The sequence below is a fragment of the Amia ocellicauda genome, chromosome 13 (genome assembly GCF_036373705.1).
Source record: "Amia ocellicauda isolate fAmiCal2 chromosome 13, fAmiCal2.hap1, whole genome shotgun sequence".
Lineage (NCBI taxonomy): Eukaryota > Metazoa > Chordata > Actinopteri > Amiiformes > Amiidae > Amia > Amia ocellicauda.
This window is the reverse complement of record NC_089862.1, coordinates 13229223-13243540: the sequence shown is the minus strand read 5'-3', so window position 1 is coordinate 13243540 and position 14318 is coordinate 13229223. Positions and strand designations below refer to the sequence as shown.

Genomic DNA, 14318 nt, shown 5'->3' with positions numbered 1-14318 from the left:
AATTTTAAATTAAAATGTATTTTCAGTTTGTCTTTTGTATAATATTTACAAGACCTCAATTAACTTCAACAGTAGCACATAAATCATAGTGTGAAAGAAGTTATGGAGTAGATGACATTAAAGACGGGACGAGTGATTCCGTCTCATCAGTGTGCGATTTTTTTTTTACAGGCTGAATAACAGATGCACTATATTATATATTGTACATTAACTGCCCGATGTCTCTGTACACCCTTGAAGTGAATACAGAAGCGCACTGTGACCTCGACAGGGATTGACTTTGTTTGGATAGGACGCATTGTAATCAGTTTAATGGCATTGAGTGGTAGAAGGGTCGGGACGTTGGAAAGATTTTATTGCTGATTTTATTCTTTATTTGCGTTCAAAAGATTTTAAGAAACGAAATCCAGTTTATTTTTTAAAGTTATAACCTGCAAAACAGATGGTTTAGGTAAGTTTTCTATTGTAACCATTAGATTTGCTTGTCTTCCCGTTTACTGGTGTTTATATGGGAGTAGCGTGTGGCGTTGAGATGTTTTTAATGAATGATATATAACTTACAAGGATATTTATTTTTGACGTGGCTTTGTATTCTACTTAAGTTCCAAGAGGGTTGACTCAACAGAGGGAACAAATGAAGTTTCCAGGTCTGTGTTCAATGGAAACTGCTGAGCATTGCAGAGCTTTGAATGAAACACAAAGCAATTGGACTCTGGTCAGATGCATATAATCTGCATGTACACATTTCTCATTTTAGTAGGCACGTATTCTTAGTGATATATGTCTCCATTATACTGGATACATTACATTTTAACGTGATCAGACTCCTCCTTTTATCCTGTTCCTTATTCATTTAGCACTAAATATATTTTGATCAACATACATTTTCATTGTATACTGTATTGTAACATTTTTATGGCTAGGCAAAACAAAATATAAAAAATAATAAAACATCCTCGCTATGTATGTCTCACTTTCATTTGGCTTTATTCGCTATGTTGATTGTGCTTCATCACAATATGCAGTCCAGTGCTGAACAGTTACACATCAGGAAGCACAAGATCAGCAGTGTTGAATAAGACCACTCACACTCACACACACACGCCTGCACATACAGACACACGCAGCAGTACTGGGAGCTCAGCATCACAGTAATGATAACTCCAGAGTGAGTCAGGAATGCTTTAATTCTGAACCAGGAATAGTCGCTGTTCACACGGGCACAGGCTACAGGCCAGACACATTTCCCCAGCACAGCCCCAGCTGACTGAGCACAGTGATCGGCTCATCCAGATCAATTCCCCTATGAGTGTGCAGGGTGGGAGTGGGCAGCGCTGTAGTGTGGATTTCCAAAGAGCACCCCCTGCTGGTCTGAACAAAGTATAAAAATGGCTGATAATTATCCTTGTTACACTGAGTAACACCATCACATTGATTTGAATTGTATTGTGTTGAGTCACTAAGCAAATGAATCTGAAAATTGATCACTTGGTTTTGCTTTAGTGGTCCTTTCACAGCCTCATTTTATGAGTGCTCTGAAATGGTGCTCCCCATTAAAAAGACTTGCATGAAGCACACTGGTTATCTGATTTAGTTGATTGATCCCTGTCTTCACTTAATTGGGAATGGGATCCCAGCCCCTGGAAGTGTGCTCTCTGATTGGCTGGCCTCCGCCCCTTCCTTCAGGGCACTGAGGACTGCCTTCAGTATGGTTGCTATGGCCACGGCGCCGGGGTCAGGCAGGGTCAGCCGCTCTGCAGCGATGTAACTGGCTCGCCCCGCCCTGGCCGTGAGGTCTCGCGTCGACTCTGCGCCCCTATCGGCCCGCTGATGGGGAGAGAGAGAGAGAAAGCTGATTCAGTTCAAGTTATTGCCTGGACATGTTATCCATTCATATTTTTACCACTTGTTTGCTCTTCAATATGCCAAGTCCTAGTGCTGAATATTTGAAAGTCAGTCCTGTACCTCCGCAGCTCGCTGCAGCACTGCAATCTGTCCATCGTTTGGTGCTGAAGACAGTTTCCTCAACTCCTCCACTGCAGGGCACAGGGCATCCAGCTGTGCAGACGAGTAAAGAAAGAAGAGGGGTGAATACACCAGAACAGAGAAGGGTTCATAGACCCGGTTCACACTTATTAGGCCGGCCCTGGGCCGACTCAAATTTAGTCCGGATTTTTTTCCGGTTTTAGGAGGCCTAAGTGCATCACATATGCAGGCAAAAAGGCGGCCTAAACGAAATGCATGCCGGGAATAAACAAATCTGCTCAAACAAACCAGTGACGCAGGATATTAGATCTGCTTACAGGTGTATGCGATGTATTTATAATCACAACTTATTAATATCGATTGGCTATTGTTCTATATTTTAATAAGTAATCTTAACCCTTTGCAGCCGAAGCTTTCTAAAATAATTAAAAATGTGCTGGTTCAATGGGGAATCTAATTTATATATTTCCCATTTCAAATGTCTATCTTCGGTTCTGCAAGTCTAAAAGTGCTGTTATACAATTCACCCGAAAGCGAAGCACCTTTATTAGGACATCTGCATTAAATCACAAGAAATCGTATACATTAGTATGAAATCGTATGCATCGAAAGCAGCCTCTGTGATTAATCTATAGTTTTATCCTCAGACAGCAGCGCTGGACACTTACGGCGTTTTTTTTTTTTAACTTTATCTTCCATTGACACTGTAAGTAGCGCTTTCATTTCTGCATCATCCCAGTTTTTACCTTTAACGCTGGCATTTGTGATTTTACTGCTCAGCCCAATATAACTGCATTTCGGATTGGATAGTAAACAGCTGGTCTCGTATTAAAATGCACTGATTTGAATGGAAACCTGCTTCGGTTAAATTTATATTGTTTTAATGCAAAATTCAGATAATTAATAAAGTTATGGTCCTGTTCACAATTTCACAATGCAATTTCCACGTGTAAAATGAATGCTGTTAAATTTCAGACTTCAATGATACTTTAGTACAAGAAAAAACAATAGCAAGTTTACCAGCTACACACACTTGTTTTACTTTAAATTGACCAAGTAGTTTGAACTGTTTACATTATAACTCATTACTTAGCCTAGACTTTTATAATATATATAAAGATGTGAGCTAGCGAAATGTAACAGTACATTTAAGGCTATAGATCGATATGACATTCAAACAATATAGAGACAATACTGTGTGTCCTGCAGTGTGTGAGCTGTCTTGGTGCCTGTGTTTATTCTGTGTTTATTCCACGTCTCTCAGACACGCAGTCTCTGGGGGCGGGGCTTGAGCTGCGTCACACACTGACGCTTTCCACTCGGCCCAGGGCCCGGTGCGTTCACATTCACATTTAGGCCGGGTCGAAAGATTTAGGCCGGGTCAAAAAGCGGGACTAGTTTTGACCCGGACCAGGGCCGGCCTAAATCTATGACCCTGTTCACATATGAGTTAGGCCGGCCCAAATCTCAAGTGTGAATGGGGTCATATACTTACACACAGGGATAAGGGTTTATACACTGATACACACAGAGCACAGTACATTCACAGACCCACACTGCTAGTTTACAGAGAGAGCAGAGAGAAGCTGCACTTCTCACAGCAAGCCTGGGACAGGAAGCAAGAGGAACAGGGCACTCTGAGGAGAGTGTGGGGATACGAACAGGGGAGCCACACTGAGAAATGTCATGCCCGGGGAGTGGGGTCGGACACACTGTACCATCTGCTGTTCTGAAGCTCTTACCATGGTCCTGTCCCCAGGCTCTGCTCCGCCATACCTGCACAAAAAAGTTTGCAGTTACACACTGCTACCGCCAGGAGGGGCTGTACACCAGACACAGCATAGGACTGAAGTCACTCACTGGGCAGAGGGAGCAACAATCCTTGCAATAAGTAGACAGGTAGTCAGGTTGTAAGTGGAGATTTCTAGGCAGCTTTAGAAGTAGCAATACTTGATTTAAGAAGACCGTTCTTCTCACAGCTGCAATGATTTGCCTTTTTCTAAAAATTTTCAGTCATCATCACAGGGTGTCCTAGTCCTGTCTCTTAGGGGCTCATGTCTGTGGAGCCTCACCTTTTCATGGCCTCTGTCCCAGCATGCATTGCATCAGCCCATGCACCAGCATCATTATGTCCTCTGAGGGGGACAGCAGCAGCTGTCAGGAACAGACTGTAGAGCTGAGACAAACACAGACACACAGTCATGTCTATTTTTAAGGCTATATTTTAGCCATACAGGGAGGGTCGGGAGATACAGTAAGATTCGGGTTAAACTAAGGATATAAACAATTACTATTTGATCACAAATCATCCAAAAGGTAACACTCTACCAACTAACTCATGACTCAGATATGTTTCAGGCAAAGAATATTAAAAGTAGTTTTTTTACATCAGTGAGAACAAATTAGACCCAACCCCCTTCCTCCATTTCAAAGAAGGGTAAATGCATAAGTCAGGTAACAATTCATGTAAAATATCTTGTCAGTCAAAAATGTATTAGAATTGGATTATGGAAGCAAGAAATTAACACTATCAGCACATGTCAGGATGTTACGTCAGCCAACTGTCTTTTGTGTAGCGTATGATTATTAAACAGATGTGTGAACTAGACCAGAGGGCTGTACTACGAAGCGAGGTAACTGGCTTATCCAGGTAAGTTCAGGAGTAAGTTTGCGAGGTCGGGTGTAACTTCCCGGTTAACCTGCACTGCGAAGGTGGATAAGTTTTACCTGAGGTATGTTGTCATAGCAATCTCTATACTGCTATACTGCTCCGAGCAGGTAATCTTCGTGGTTAACTCGGTGTCACCCTGTATAAGCACCGCCTCTACGACAACAGTCTTGTCGAGACCCAATTGACATTGGGCACGGGTTGTGAGAGGCTCACTCCGCAGGGCGAGGGTGTTTAGAGACTGTGCAACTCCTCTAGCTCACCCTGATGATGCTCTCTTTGAAAGACATCGATTCTCATCTGAGGAAATTCAGTGTCTTTGCCGCTTCTAGGGTCAGACGTCTCAATGCCACTCGCCGGAGTGATGCCCTCACTGTTGCTGTGCGGTATTTTGTCAGTGGACACTTCATGTATCCCATCGGTGATGCTGCACTTCTGAGCAGGAATACTGTCTGCAGTGCAGCTCGCAAGGTGGCTCTTGCTCTCACTGAACTGCTGGATGCATTTGTTGTGTCCCTGGCCGTTTAAGCCTTCTAAAGATCAAAGAGGCTTTTTTTGCGATCGCAAGTAATTCGCAATATAAAAATACTTGGTCTATTTTTAATATGCATAGGCTGGGCCTATATACACAACACATTTTTTTCCATAGGAATCCTGAGGGTGATTGGTGTGATTGACTACGCATATCCCCATTAGAGCACCCCTGGGAGAACATGACTGGGATTAAGTGAATAGGAAGTCATTTCACAGCATCAATGTTCAGGTATTTGATCATATCGTATTTGATCTGACATGTAGGCTAGCCTACATTATTTTGTCCTTAAAACTTCTACTTATATTCAAGACAATTAAAGACATAAACAATCATAAAATAATCATATTACAAATAAAAGAAGAATCCATAAGACAAAATAGAGAACATATGACAAGAACATTGTTCTTACGAATGTACTCTGTCGGCAATGCACTGCCAACAGGCCTCCCTGGCTTTGTTGGCCGACACGGTGTTACATTTAGCCGCTAACCTTTCTTTAAACACTCATATCCTGACATTATCAGCTGCATTGCTCCGGGGACAGTCCGGCGCACAGACACTGTGCACACACTTCACGTGAACGCGAACTAACTCCAGTTAAGTTAACACCGAGTCAACTAACTGACATCTTAACCACCGTCATAGTGCCGTTTAACACCAGTTTAGGCAATCAGAGTTTGTCAACCCTGACTTTCCTTGATAACCCCGAGTGAAATCTGAGTAAGTTAAACTCCCTTCGTAGTACACCCCTCAGACCCTTCATGCAGAACTGAATGCACATCACTCACTGCCCCCGAAGACCCGCCCATGCGCTCCTGCACCAATCCAGCGAGAGAAGAGAGCAGCTGCCCTGGACACTGTGGAATCACATGACCTTGGAGCCACTCCTGGATGGCTGCAGATACCATGAGCCAATCAGCAGCAGATTATTGGCACAAACAACAACAACAACAAATCCGACCTTTGAGGAAATGCTGAATAACAGCAGACGCTAATAAGGTACATTAGGTTATGTGTTTTAATAGCAAAATACCAACAAACCACAAATAACAAATTACATGACTCTTTTCAAACATGTAACGAATGATGGAATCATGTTAAGTAAACTAGCCAACCGATAAACCATAACTTTCATATAAACATATACCTGTCTGTTTGTTGTGTAACAGGTTGGGGGTGTGTGTGTGTGATTGTGTGTGTAGGCCTGACACTCACCCCGAGTAGCCCGTGCATGAGTATTGCCACAGTCTCCGTCCCCCGCCGCTCGGTCCAGTTTATTCAGTTCCTCCTGGCGAGCGAGGAGAGAGACGCACACGTGATCCAGCACTCTCCGCAGCAGGGCAGAGTGGGGACCTGCAGGACAACACACACTGGGTAGCCTATGTGCTGTGCTTTCGGCATGTGTGTGACTGTCAGGTTTGATCAAAATGTTGACGTTTTATAATTTTTTGTTAAGCTAACATTATTGCAGTATTTACTTTGAAGCTCAGGGTGCAATGCTCTGGCCAGGGCGAAGTAGCTGTATTGCTGCCATAACTTACGAGTACATTTCACATTACTTTTAGGTCATTATCAGTCAAAATTATTTAGAATTTAGTTGATAGTAGAATAATGTTTCAATGTAAATGTCGCATGAAAAATAGTTTCTCATTTCGCAACTAAACCATTCACGAATGCATTAAATTGTAATGGATGAATCATCGGTATAATGAAGATCATTTGACCGATATCATGGCCATGCATGAGCAAATGTATGTGAAGAATGCATTCCAGTTTCCAGCTGTGCATCAAAATGAGTTTTCAGCACATCTGGCATAATCTGCAGTCCTAGAGGCATTAGGCTGACAGAGAAACACATGGACACTTGTTTTCCTGGCCAAAAACTTAAAACTGCTGTTCTTTAACAAATGAGCTGCTCGTGAGAGAAATATTTTATTCTGTTATTTAATATGGTGTTGTAGTTTTAGAATTCTTTTTTTTTTTACCCAGTTATCAGCATATTGTTCAGGTATCGTTTCGGTATTGAGTATCGGTTCAAGTATTGAGTATTGTGATACTAAACCTGGTATCGGCATCAAAGTTAATATTCTGGTATCATGACAACACTTGTCCTAAGTGGAGTACTCTGTGTGTGTGTGTGTGTGTGTGTGTGTGTGTGTGTGTGTGTGTGTGTGTGTGTGTGCTATACTGGCTGGGTGTGTGATACACTCTGTGTGTGTCCTACCCTCCTTTGTCATTTCCTCTGGTTCTGTGGTCTTCTCCTGTGAAGATGTCTTTACAGTGCGGATCTGCCCAGTCAGGGGAACACTGCTGATGTTAGGCCAAGCAGGAGCTGTAGTTTTGGAGTCTGGAGAGAAACAAAAAGAGGCAATCATTGAGAAGAAGATGTATAATACAATTCCTGCACACAGACAGCATTGTGCCTTGTACACTAGTAGACACTGTAGCGTTAAGGGGGGTGTATTGTGATAAGGGCATTCTAGCCCTGAGCTGCAGCTCTGATCTAAAGAAGACCTCTCCCCCAAAGTTACCAGAATTCCCGAGCTCATCGGCCCATGAACTGTTCTACGTCAAAGTGACAGTCTTGGGAGTCGGCTCACCTAGAATGGGCCAAATGGCTTGGAATCCCTGCTGTAAAAATGTCTGGGAAACATGGCCTGGAGGTCATAAATCCCTTTGAAGCGGGCGAGAGCCGAAATCCCGTAACAGAGCTACGAACCCAGGCCAACCGGCATTTCCAAAAGATGGCATGGATTGGCATCAGGCATAAATCGAGCCCCCCTCCAATAGGAGATTGGGGTCTGGCACAAATCCAACCTCGCAAACTCAAGAACCAATCGCCTATGATCTAAAAGGTATAAAAGGTAGCGCACAGCACTTTTTCTAACTCTCTCACCTGAACCGGTAAATCACTGCCACAGCTCAACTTGTAGCTCTGTTGCCAGAACTGGAACCCGAAACCAACTAAGTCTTTGCCGGCAACAGAAGAGTTAACTGGGAGAAGGAGATTGAGCCGTATGAAGAATTCTTTTAAAGGACTTTATTAATTAAAGAACTTTAGAACCTGCGCTGCCCGCCTGTGCCCACCTGATCAGTGGAGTGTATGCAGCTGGACAATTGACTAAGTCGACTGTAATACAGAAGTGTTCAGTCATTTAATTAGCTATTGAGTCTTAAGAAACTTGACCCTTGGAAACAAACAGGGCCCTGCTTTCCTCGTAGTAACTACGGTGGAAAACCCTGCTTGCAAAGAAGAATCCTGTGCACAACCTTGGAGCCTTCAAACCAGTGGAAAATCTGTTTGGAAAAGACTCTACTTTCGAGAAACCCCAACTTCCAGGAGCATCGACTCAGGAAGTTATTGGACGAAGCCGAACCGGACTGCCTTTGTTCCAAACCACACGGACCTCGTCCCGCCCCGTGGAACCTCGTGCCGTGTGTTTTTATCTGATCCCGAAGACAGAGAGGCCTCTCTGCGACGAAGTTCAGATAAGTTTAACAGTTTGGAGTTTATCATTCATGACATTTGAGAAATCAATTAGAAATGTTATTCCGTGAGTCATAAACTTTAGAATGTGTAATATCATTTAGTATTTTCTTAAATATAAATGTGTGTTGCATTAAACTGTTTTGTTTGACAACGCCGAGAAATATCTTCTCATTCCTGTTTAACTGTTTAGTCTGAAATTGACACAAGTTAATAGACAACAGATTATAGGTGGCCCTGCCTATCCTTAATCATTGAATAATAATCAGTTAAGGGAAATTGTGGTAACAAGAAATGATAGGATCTTTCTCGGCACCCAAACGTAAATGAGACTGATATATATAACGAGAAGTTATTTGACATAAATACTAACCTGCATAGTTATTTGATGTCCAACTAACAGTACTAATGAGAGACTCACCTTCGTCTTACTAACCGGTATTGTAGTCAATGCATTTGTAATTTTGTGTAACGTTTTGTGTTATCATATGTGATTCCATGTTCTTTGATTTGGTCATGGAAATGATTTGTCTTTGATTTGTTGATCTTGAGTGAATTTTAATTAGTTTTCCCTTTTTGTATAACTAGTGTAGTGCTACATTTTATCTTTGTTTTTAATAAATTTGAGAATTTATATCTTTGGAATTGGTGTCTGCATCCAATTATTGCAGAAATTGAGTTCAACAAGATTCTAGGATTCTTGATAAGGTGATACTTAAATTCATTTCTTTAACTGAAATTTATAAATGTACCTTACGCTACAACAGTGTAGTTCAATGTATTGTAATAACTCTAATGCGATGCTACAGTAACAGACGTTGTAAGAAAGTGCAGTGAAGGGGTGGCACTCACCAAACAGCCTCAGGGTTTCCCGGTTGGCTAGCAAAAGAGTGAGGGACACGCCTGCCATCTCTAACGATGTCATGAAAGAGCCTGACATCACCCTGGCAATGCACAAGCCCCGACCCTCTGATTTGGGAAGGAGAAATACGTTAGAAGGGGGAAAGTGAGAGGGAGGGAGAAGAGGAGAGAAAGGGCAAACAGAGAGTGGAAGAGGAAAGGTGGCACCATCAGTCTCACCGAGGCAGCGGATGGCTGAGCCCGTAATGACAGCCATCTCCAGACAGGACAGAGCACCCAGGTTATTGACCACCAGCACTACACTGTCCCCTGGAGACAACAACACCACAATTAACACAACAGCAGCATAAGGAACGAAATGCATGAATTACATCACACCACGCTGTGTAGTGTGCCTCACACTAAGTACAATATTTGTACAGCTCAGAGCCAAACCTGCTTTCAGAGGGAGATGTGATTGGCTGGAGGGGTCAGTCATGTGATCTATCATGGTCCTCACCACCTCATCTGCAGTGCCCACCTGTCAATCATACCATAAATACCAGTTATTACCCAGTCAACCATATATTTTTATTTTTTTACAAAGCAGGGGGTAAATGTTTTGAAAAGTTTCCCTATCCTCAGCATCCTTCAGGATTCAGACAGATGTTGTGCAGTATGTGTGCCTAGGCTGGCAGGTACGGGAGACAGATCCCTGGCAGGCGGACAGGCCCGCTCATGTGTGAGTAATGTGAGCACAGTGGAACAGTGTTTGTGCACAATGGTACAGTTTATGTCAGCAGTTGCTTTATGTCACACTGCTTGCACAGGGGATCCACACAGAGATTTCAGAAGTCTACCCCTTTAAACACATCTGAAAGCAAGAGAGGTCATAATGAATCATGCTGAATGCTTAAAAATAATAATCATAACAATATCAACCCAACCGTCTTCACGCAAAACATGGTAAGTAATGCCCTCTCTGCAACTCACCCCAGCTTACTTAACCTAGTTGAAACACAAACCTAACATGTTGACATTTACTGGAAAAATGAAACCCAAACCTCAATCTTAAGAATAAATGTCGGTGATGTAAGGCCCATTTAACCTGTCTAAACAGGCAACCTAATCTCATGTTTGAAAATAAGAAAGCTTATCCTTGTCCAACCCTCGCGCTTAAACAAAAACTAGAAATAGCACCCCAACCCCAGGGAATGGACACTCATAGTCACCCATCAGAAATGCAACTGTAACTTTATAAACTTTATAAAAACTCAAAGATAATAATCTACAAATCATCAGAAGATGATGACTAAACTATCCTAATTAAATAATCTGTCTGTGTACATTATTGAGAGCTCGGAAATGAAAAGCAGAAGTTAGAACAGCCCTGGTAGTTTGGAGTTGTGCATCTGTAAGTTACAGGAAACAGCTGGCATCACAGGTATTGCTTTCAACTGTCTCTCTTGCTTCATACGCCTCTGATTCACACTTTTGCGGTCTCTCAGGACTCTATATTGCATCCTTTATTATGTAGAAGCCTTTGCTTCCTGTGCTATGACACCTAATACCTACTGATGGTACTGAATCTCATGCTGAATTTTCTAAACTGTGATAAGAACATAAGAACATAAGAAAGTTTACAAACGAGAGGAGGCCATTCGACCCATTGTGCTCGTTTGGTGTCCATTAATAACTGAGTGATCCAAGGATCCTATCCAGTCTATTTTTAAATGTTCCCAAACTTTCAGCTTCTACCACTTTGCTGGGGAGTTTGTTCAGATTGTGACGACTCTCTGTGTGAAGAAGTGTCTCCTGTTTTCTGCCTTGAATGCCTTGAAGCCCAATTTCCATTTGTGTCCCCGGGTGCGTGTGTCCCTGCTGATCTGGAAAAGCTCCTCTGGTTTGATGTGGTCGATGCCCTTCATGATTTTGAAGTCTTGGATCAAGTCCCCACGTAGTCTCCTCTGTTCCAGGGTGAAAAGGTTCAGTTCCTCAGTCTCTCAGTAGGACATTCCCTTCAGACCTGGAATAAGTCTGGTTGCTCTCCTCTGAACTGCCTCTAGAGCAGCGATATCTTTCTTGAAGTGTGGAGCCCAGAACTGTACACAGTATCCAGATGAGCTCTAACTAGTGCATTGTACAGTCTGAACATCACTGCCCTTGTTCTCAATTCTACACTTTTGACAATATACCCTAGCATTGTGTTTGCCTTTTTTATTGCTTCCCCACATTGTTTGGATGGAGAAAGTGAGGAGTCCACATAGACTCCTAGGTCTCTCATGCGTTACTTCATCTAGTTCTATTCCTCCCATAGTGTAATTATAGTGGACATTTCTGTTACCTGCATGTACACCTGCATGATAGTATCATTTCACTGACCTTTGACCTCTTGATGCCAGGCTCCCCGTGGATTCCTGTTTGAGAGAGAGAGAGAGAGAGAGAGCGTTAAACTGATGAATATTTATTGATGTCAGTTTGCAGAGTGTCACACATCAGAGCCTCCTTCACTCACCCAGTCCCAGCTCCATCTCCCCTAGTGGCAGGTCAAAGGTTGGGCAGCATCCAGGTACACTACATGGAGACAGACTGACCCCCAGAGTACCTTAAACAGAAATGGATGGGTTGGGGCCGAGACAGACAGGGAAGGATGGAGCTGAAGCAGAAAAGGGAATACACCAGGACACCTAGAAACACTGGCTGTCCAATAAATGCAGACCCCGCACAGTCAATAACACAGAAAACAATGTACAGTGGTCTTGTGTAAGTGGTAACATTAGGTGGAGTATTTATGTGATGTAACCATACTAGGGTGGCATGATGGGAAGTGTGAGAACAGCTTATGATAGCTGCTCAATAAAGCTGTGTCTCAAGGATATATTGAAGGCCTGACTACATAGCAGAGTGTGCACTGTGCAGAAGTGCATGTTTGCGTCCTGCTCACCGATCCCTCTGGCCACCTCGGTCACTCTCTGCACTATTTCCTCCAGGGGACACCCTTCCTCTGCCAGCGCCCCAGCTAGCTGCAGAAGGAGGTGTAAAGGGAAGTGAGGCACCAACAGCACACACACACACACACACACGCTGCCGTATGTAAAGTACTGATCCTAGAGAAACCTTACACCTTTTGGATTCTGCTTCAAATTCTGCTCACCTTGTGAATCAGCACAGTACCGCACAGGCCCCTCCTCCCAGCCTTGCTCGGCACGGCGAAGGCACAGTCATCAGCCACAATCACCATGCCCACAGGCACCCCCTGTGCCCGGGCCTGCTCCAGCGCTAGACCAAAGTTGAGGCGGTCACCTGTGTAGTTCTTCACAATGAGAAGCACACCTGTCGCCCCAACCCGCCACAGAGCCAGGATTGCAGCCAACACACTGCCGGGAGGGGGCGAAGCAAACACAGCCCCAGCTACTGCCCCCGACAGCATCCCTCTGCCAATATAGCCTGAGAGGGAGGAGGACACAGAGACGCATAAAGAGGAGGTCTTGTCCAGATAAGAGTATAAGAGGTAAGAGAGCCGATGTGTCAGTGTGTTCGAGACTGTGTGAGAATATTTAAACAATACCTGCATGCGCTGGCTCGTGCCCCGATCCGCCCCCAGACAGCAGGGCAACGCGGCCCTTCAGAGCCTCCAGGTCGGAGCGCAGGGCCACGCGATGCCCCTGCAGCACAGACAGACCCCCACAGCCGCTCACCAGCCCCCACAGGGCATCGTCCACACAGCCCTCAACACTGTTCAGCAGCTTCTTCTGAGCCTGCATATACACCACAGGGAACAAGAGAGATGTCCCGAATGTCTTTCAGCTCGCATTTTGTTTAATTACCAGTTACAATGCAGTGTACTATGTGAATTAGAACTGGTTAACCCATACAAAACACTGGTGATCATTCAAGTATTCATCAGCTCAATACAGCATACCAATGACTAGGACCTGGTGACACTCATTAAAAAGGAGTGCAAAGCCATTCAGTGCAGAAAACAGAAGTCCACACAGTGTTGTTGCCTAAGCTTTCCATGTTCAACTGTATGAGCAAAGACCTTTCAGCCATTGGATACGTTTTGAATACTGCGCCGCTCGCCTGCTCCACTCGAACACTGCGCATGTCTGATGTGACGCACACTGCAGCGCTCGCCAGATGTGTATAAATCGCCGTAGCGTTTCACGACACGTTGAAGTAGGTTGTCTACAGGTCGGCCGATCTCAACAGGATAACACTGGCGCCTCCGTTGACGTGCCTGTGTTGCATGCAGCCCGGGATATACTGAGGCATTGCTCACCTGCATGGTCTCCGCAGTTTTCTCTCACCCCAGTGACAATGGTGCCGAGTCGGTAGATGGTAGGGAGTCTGTGCCGGAGCTCGTTTATTAGAAAGAAACTGCGCACTCGTCTGCTCTCTCTGCAGTTCGTGACCTTTGCACTCCTGATAACGTCCTCTGAGCGATAGCGGACCAATTAACTAGAAACATGTGATGTAGGAGACGTTTTGACATCGGACATCTGTATATTCTATTCAACACTGTTTTATACACAATATTTTCAAACTAATAGTGTGTTATTGTACTTGTTTTTCTTTATTTAGGCTACTTGGTTTTCAAAATAAATATAATCCATGAATGACCATATCGTCAGGGCTGGCATAACTTTATTGAATGATTATGATCTGTATTTATACATATATATTCTCCAGCCTCCAGTTGTTTCGATTGGTATAGTTCCTCGGTGAAGCTCAGTTTCTCTCCTGTCATGTGATAAGGGTGCTTAGTCACGCAGCGCCTACACACACAGAGGGCGCGTTGG

At 43.9% G+C, this 14318-nt stretch overlaps 1 protein-coding gene across 1 annotated transcript; it reads right to left on the bottom strand.

The window, feature by feature from the left end:
• Nucleotides 1-1168: 1168 nt before the first annotated feature.
• tkfc (triokinase/FMN cyclase) lies at nucleotides 1169-14168 on the bottom strand. Its single transcript, XM_066719931.1, has 16 exons — nucleotides 13799-14168; nucleotides 13085-13274; nucleotides 12671-12963; nucleotides 12461-12539; nucleotides 12032-12121; nucleotides 11899-11933; nucleotides 9973-10057; nucleotides 9757-9846; nucleotides 9529-9645; nucleotides 7414-7536; nucleotides 6405-6542; nucleotides 5978-6084; nucleotides 4059-4162; nucleotides 3729-3762; nucleotides 1966-2058; nucleotides 1169-1827 (listed from the first exon to the last, which is right to left on the bottom strand). Exons 1-16 carry the CDS (start codon nucleotides 13802-13804, stop codon nucleotides 1612-1614), a joined length of 1800 nt encoding a protein of 599 aa, XP_066576028.1. The 5' UTR covers nucleotides 13805-14168; the 3' UTR covers nucleotides 1169-1611.
• Between the last annotated feature and the right edge of the window lie 150 nt (nucleotides 14169-14318).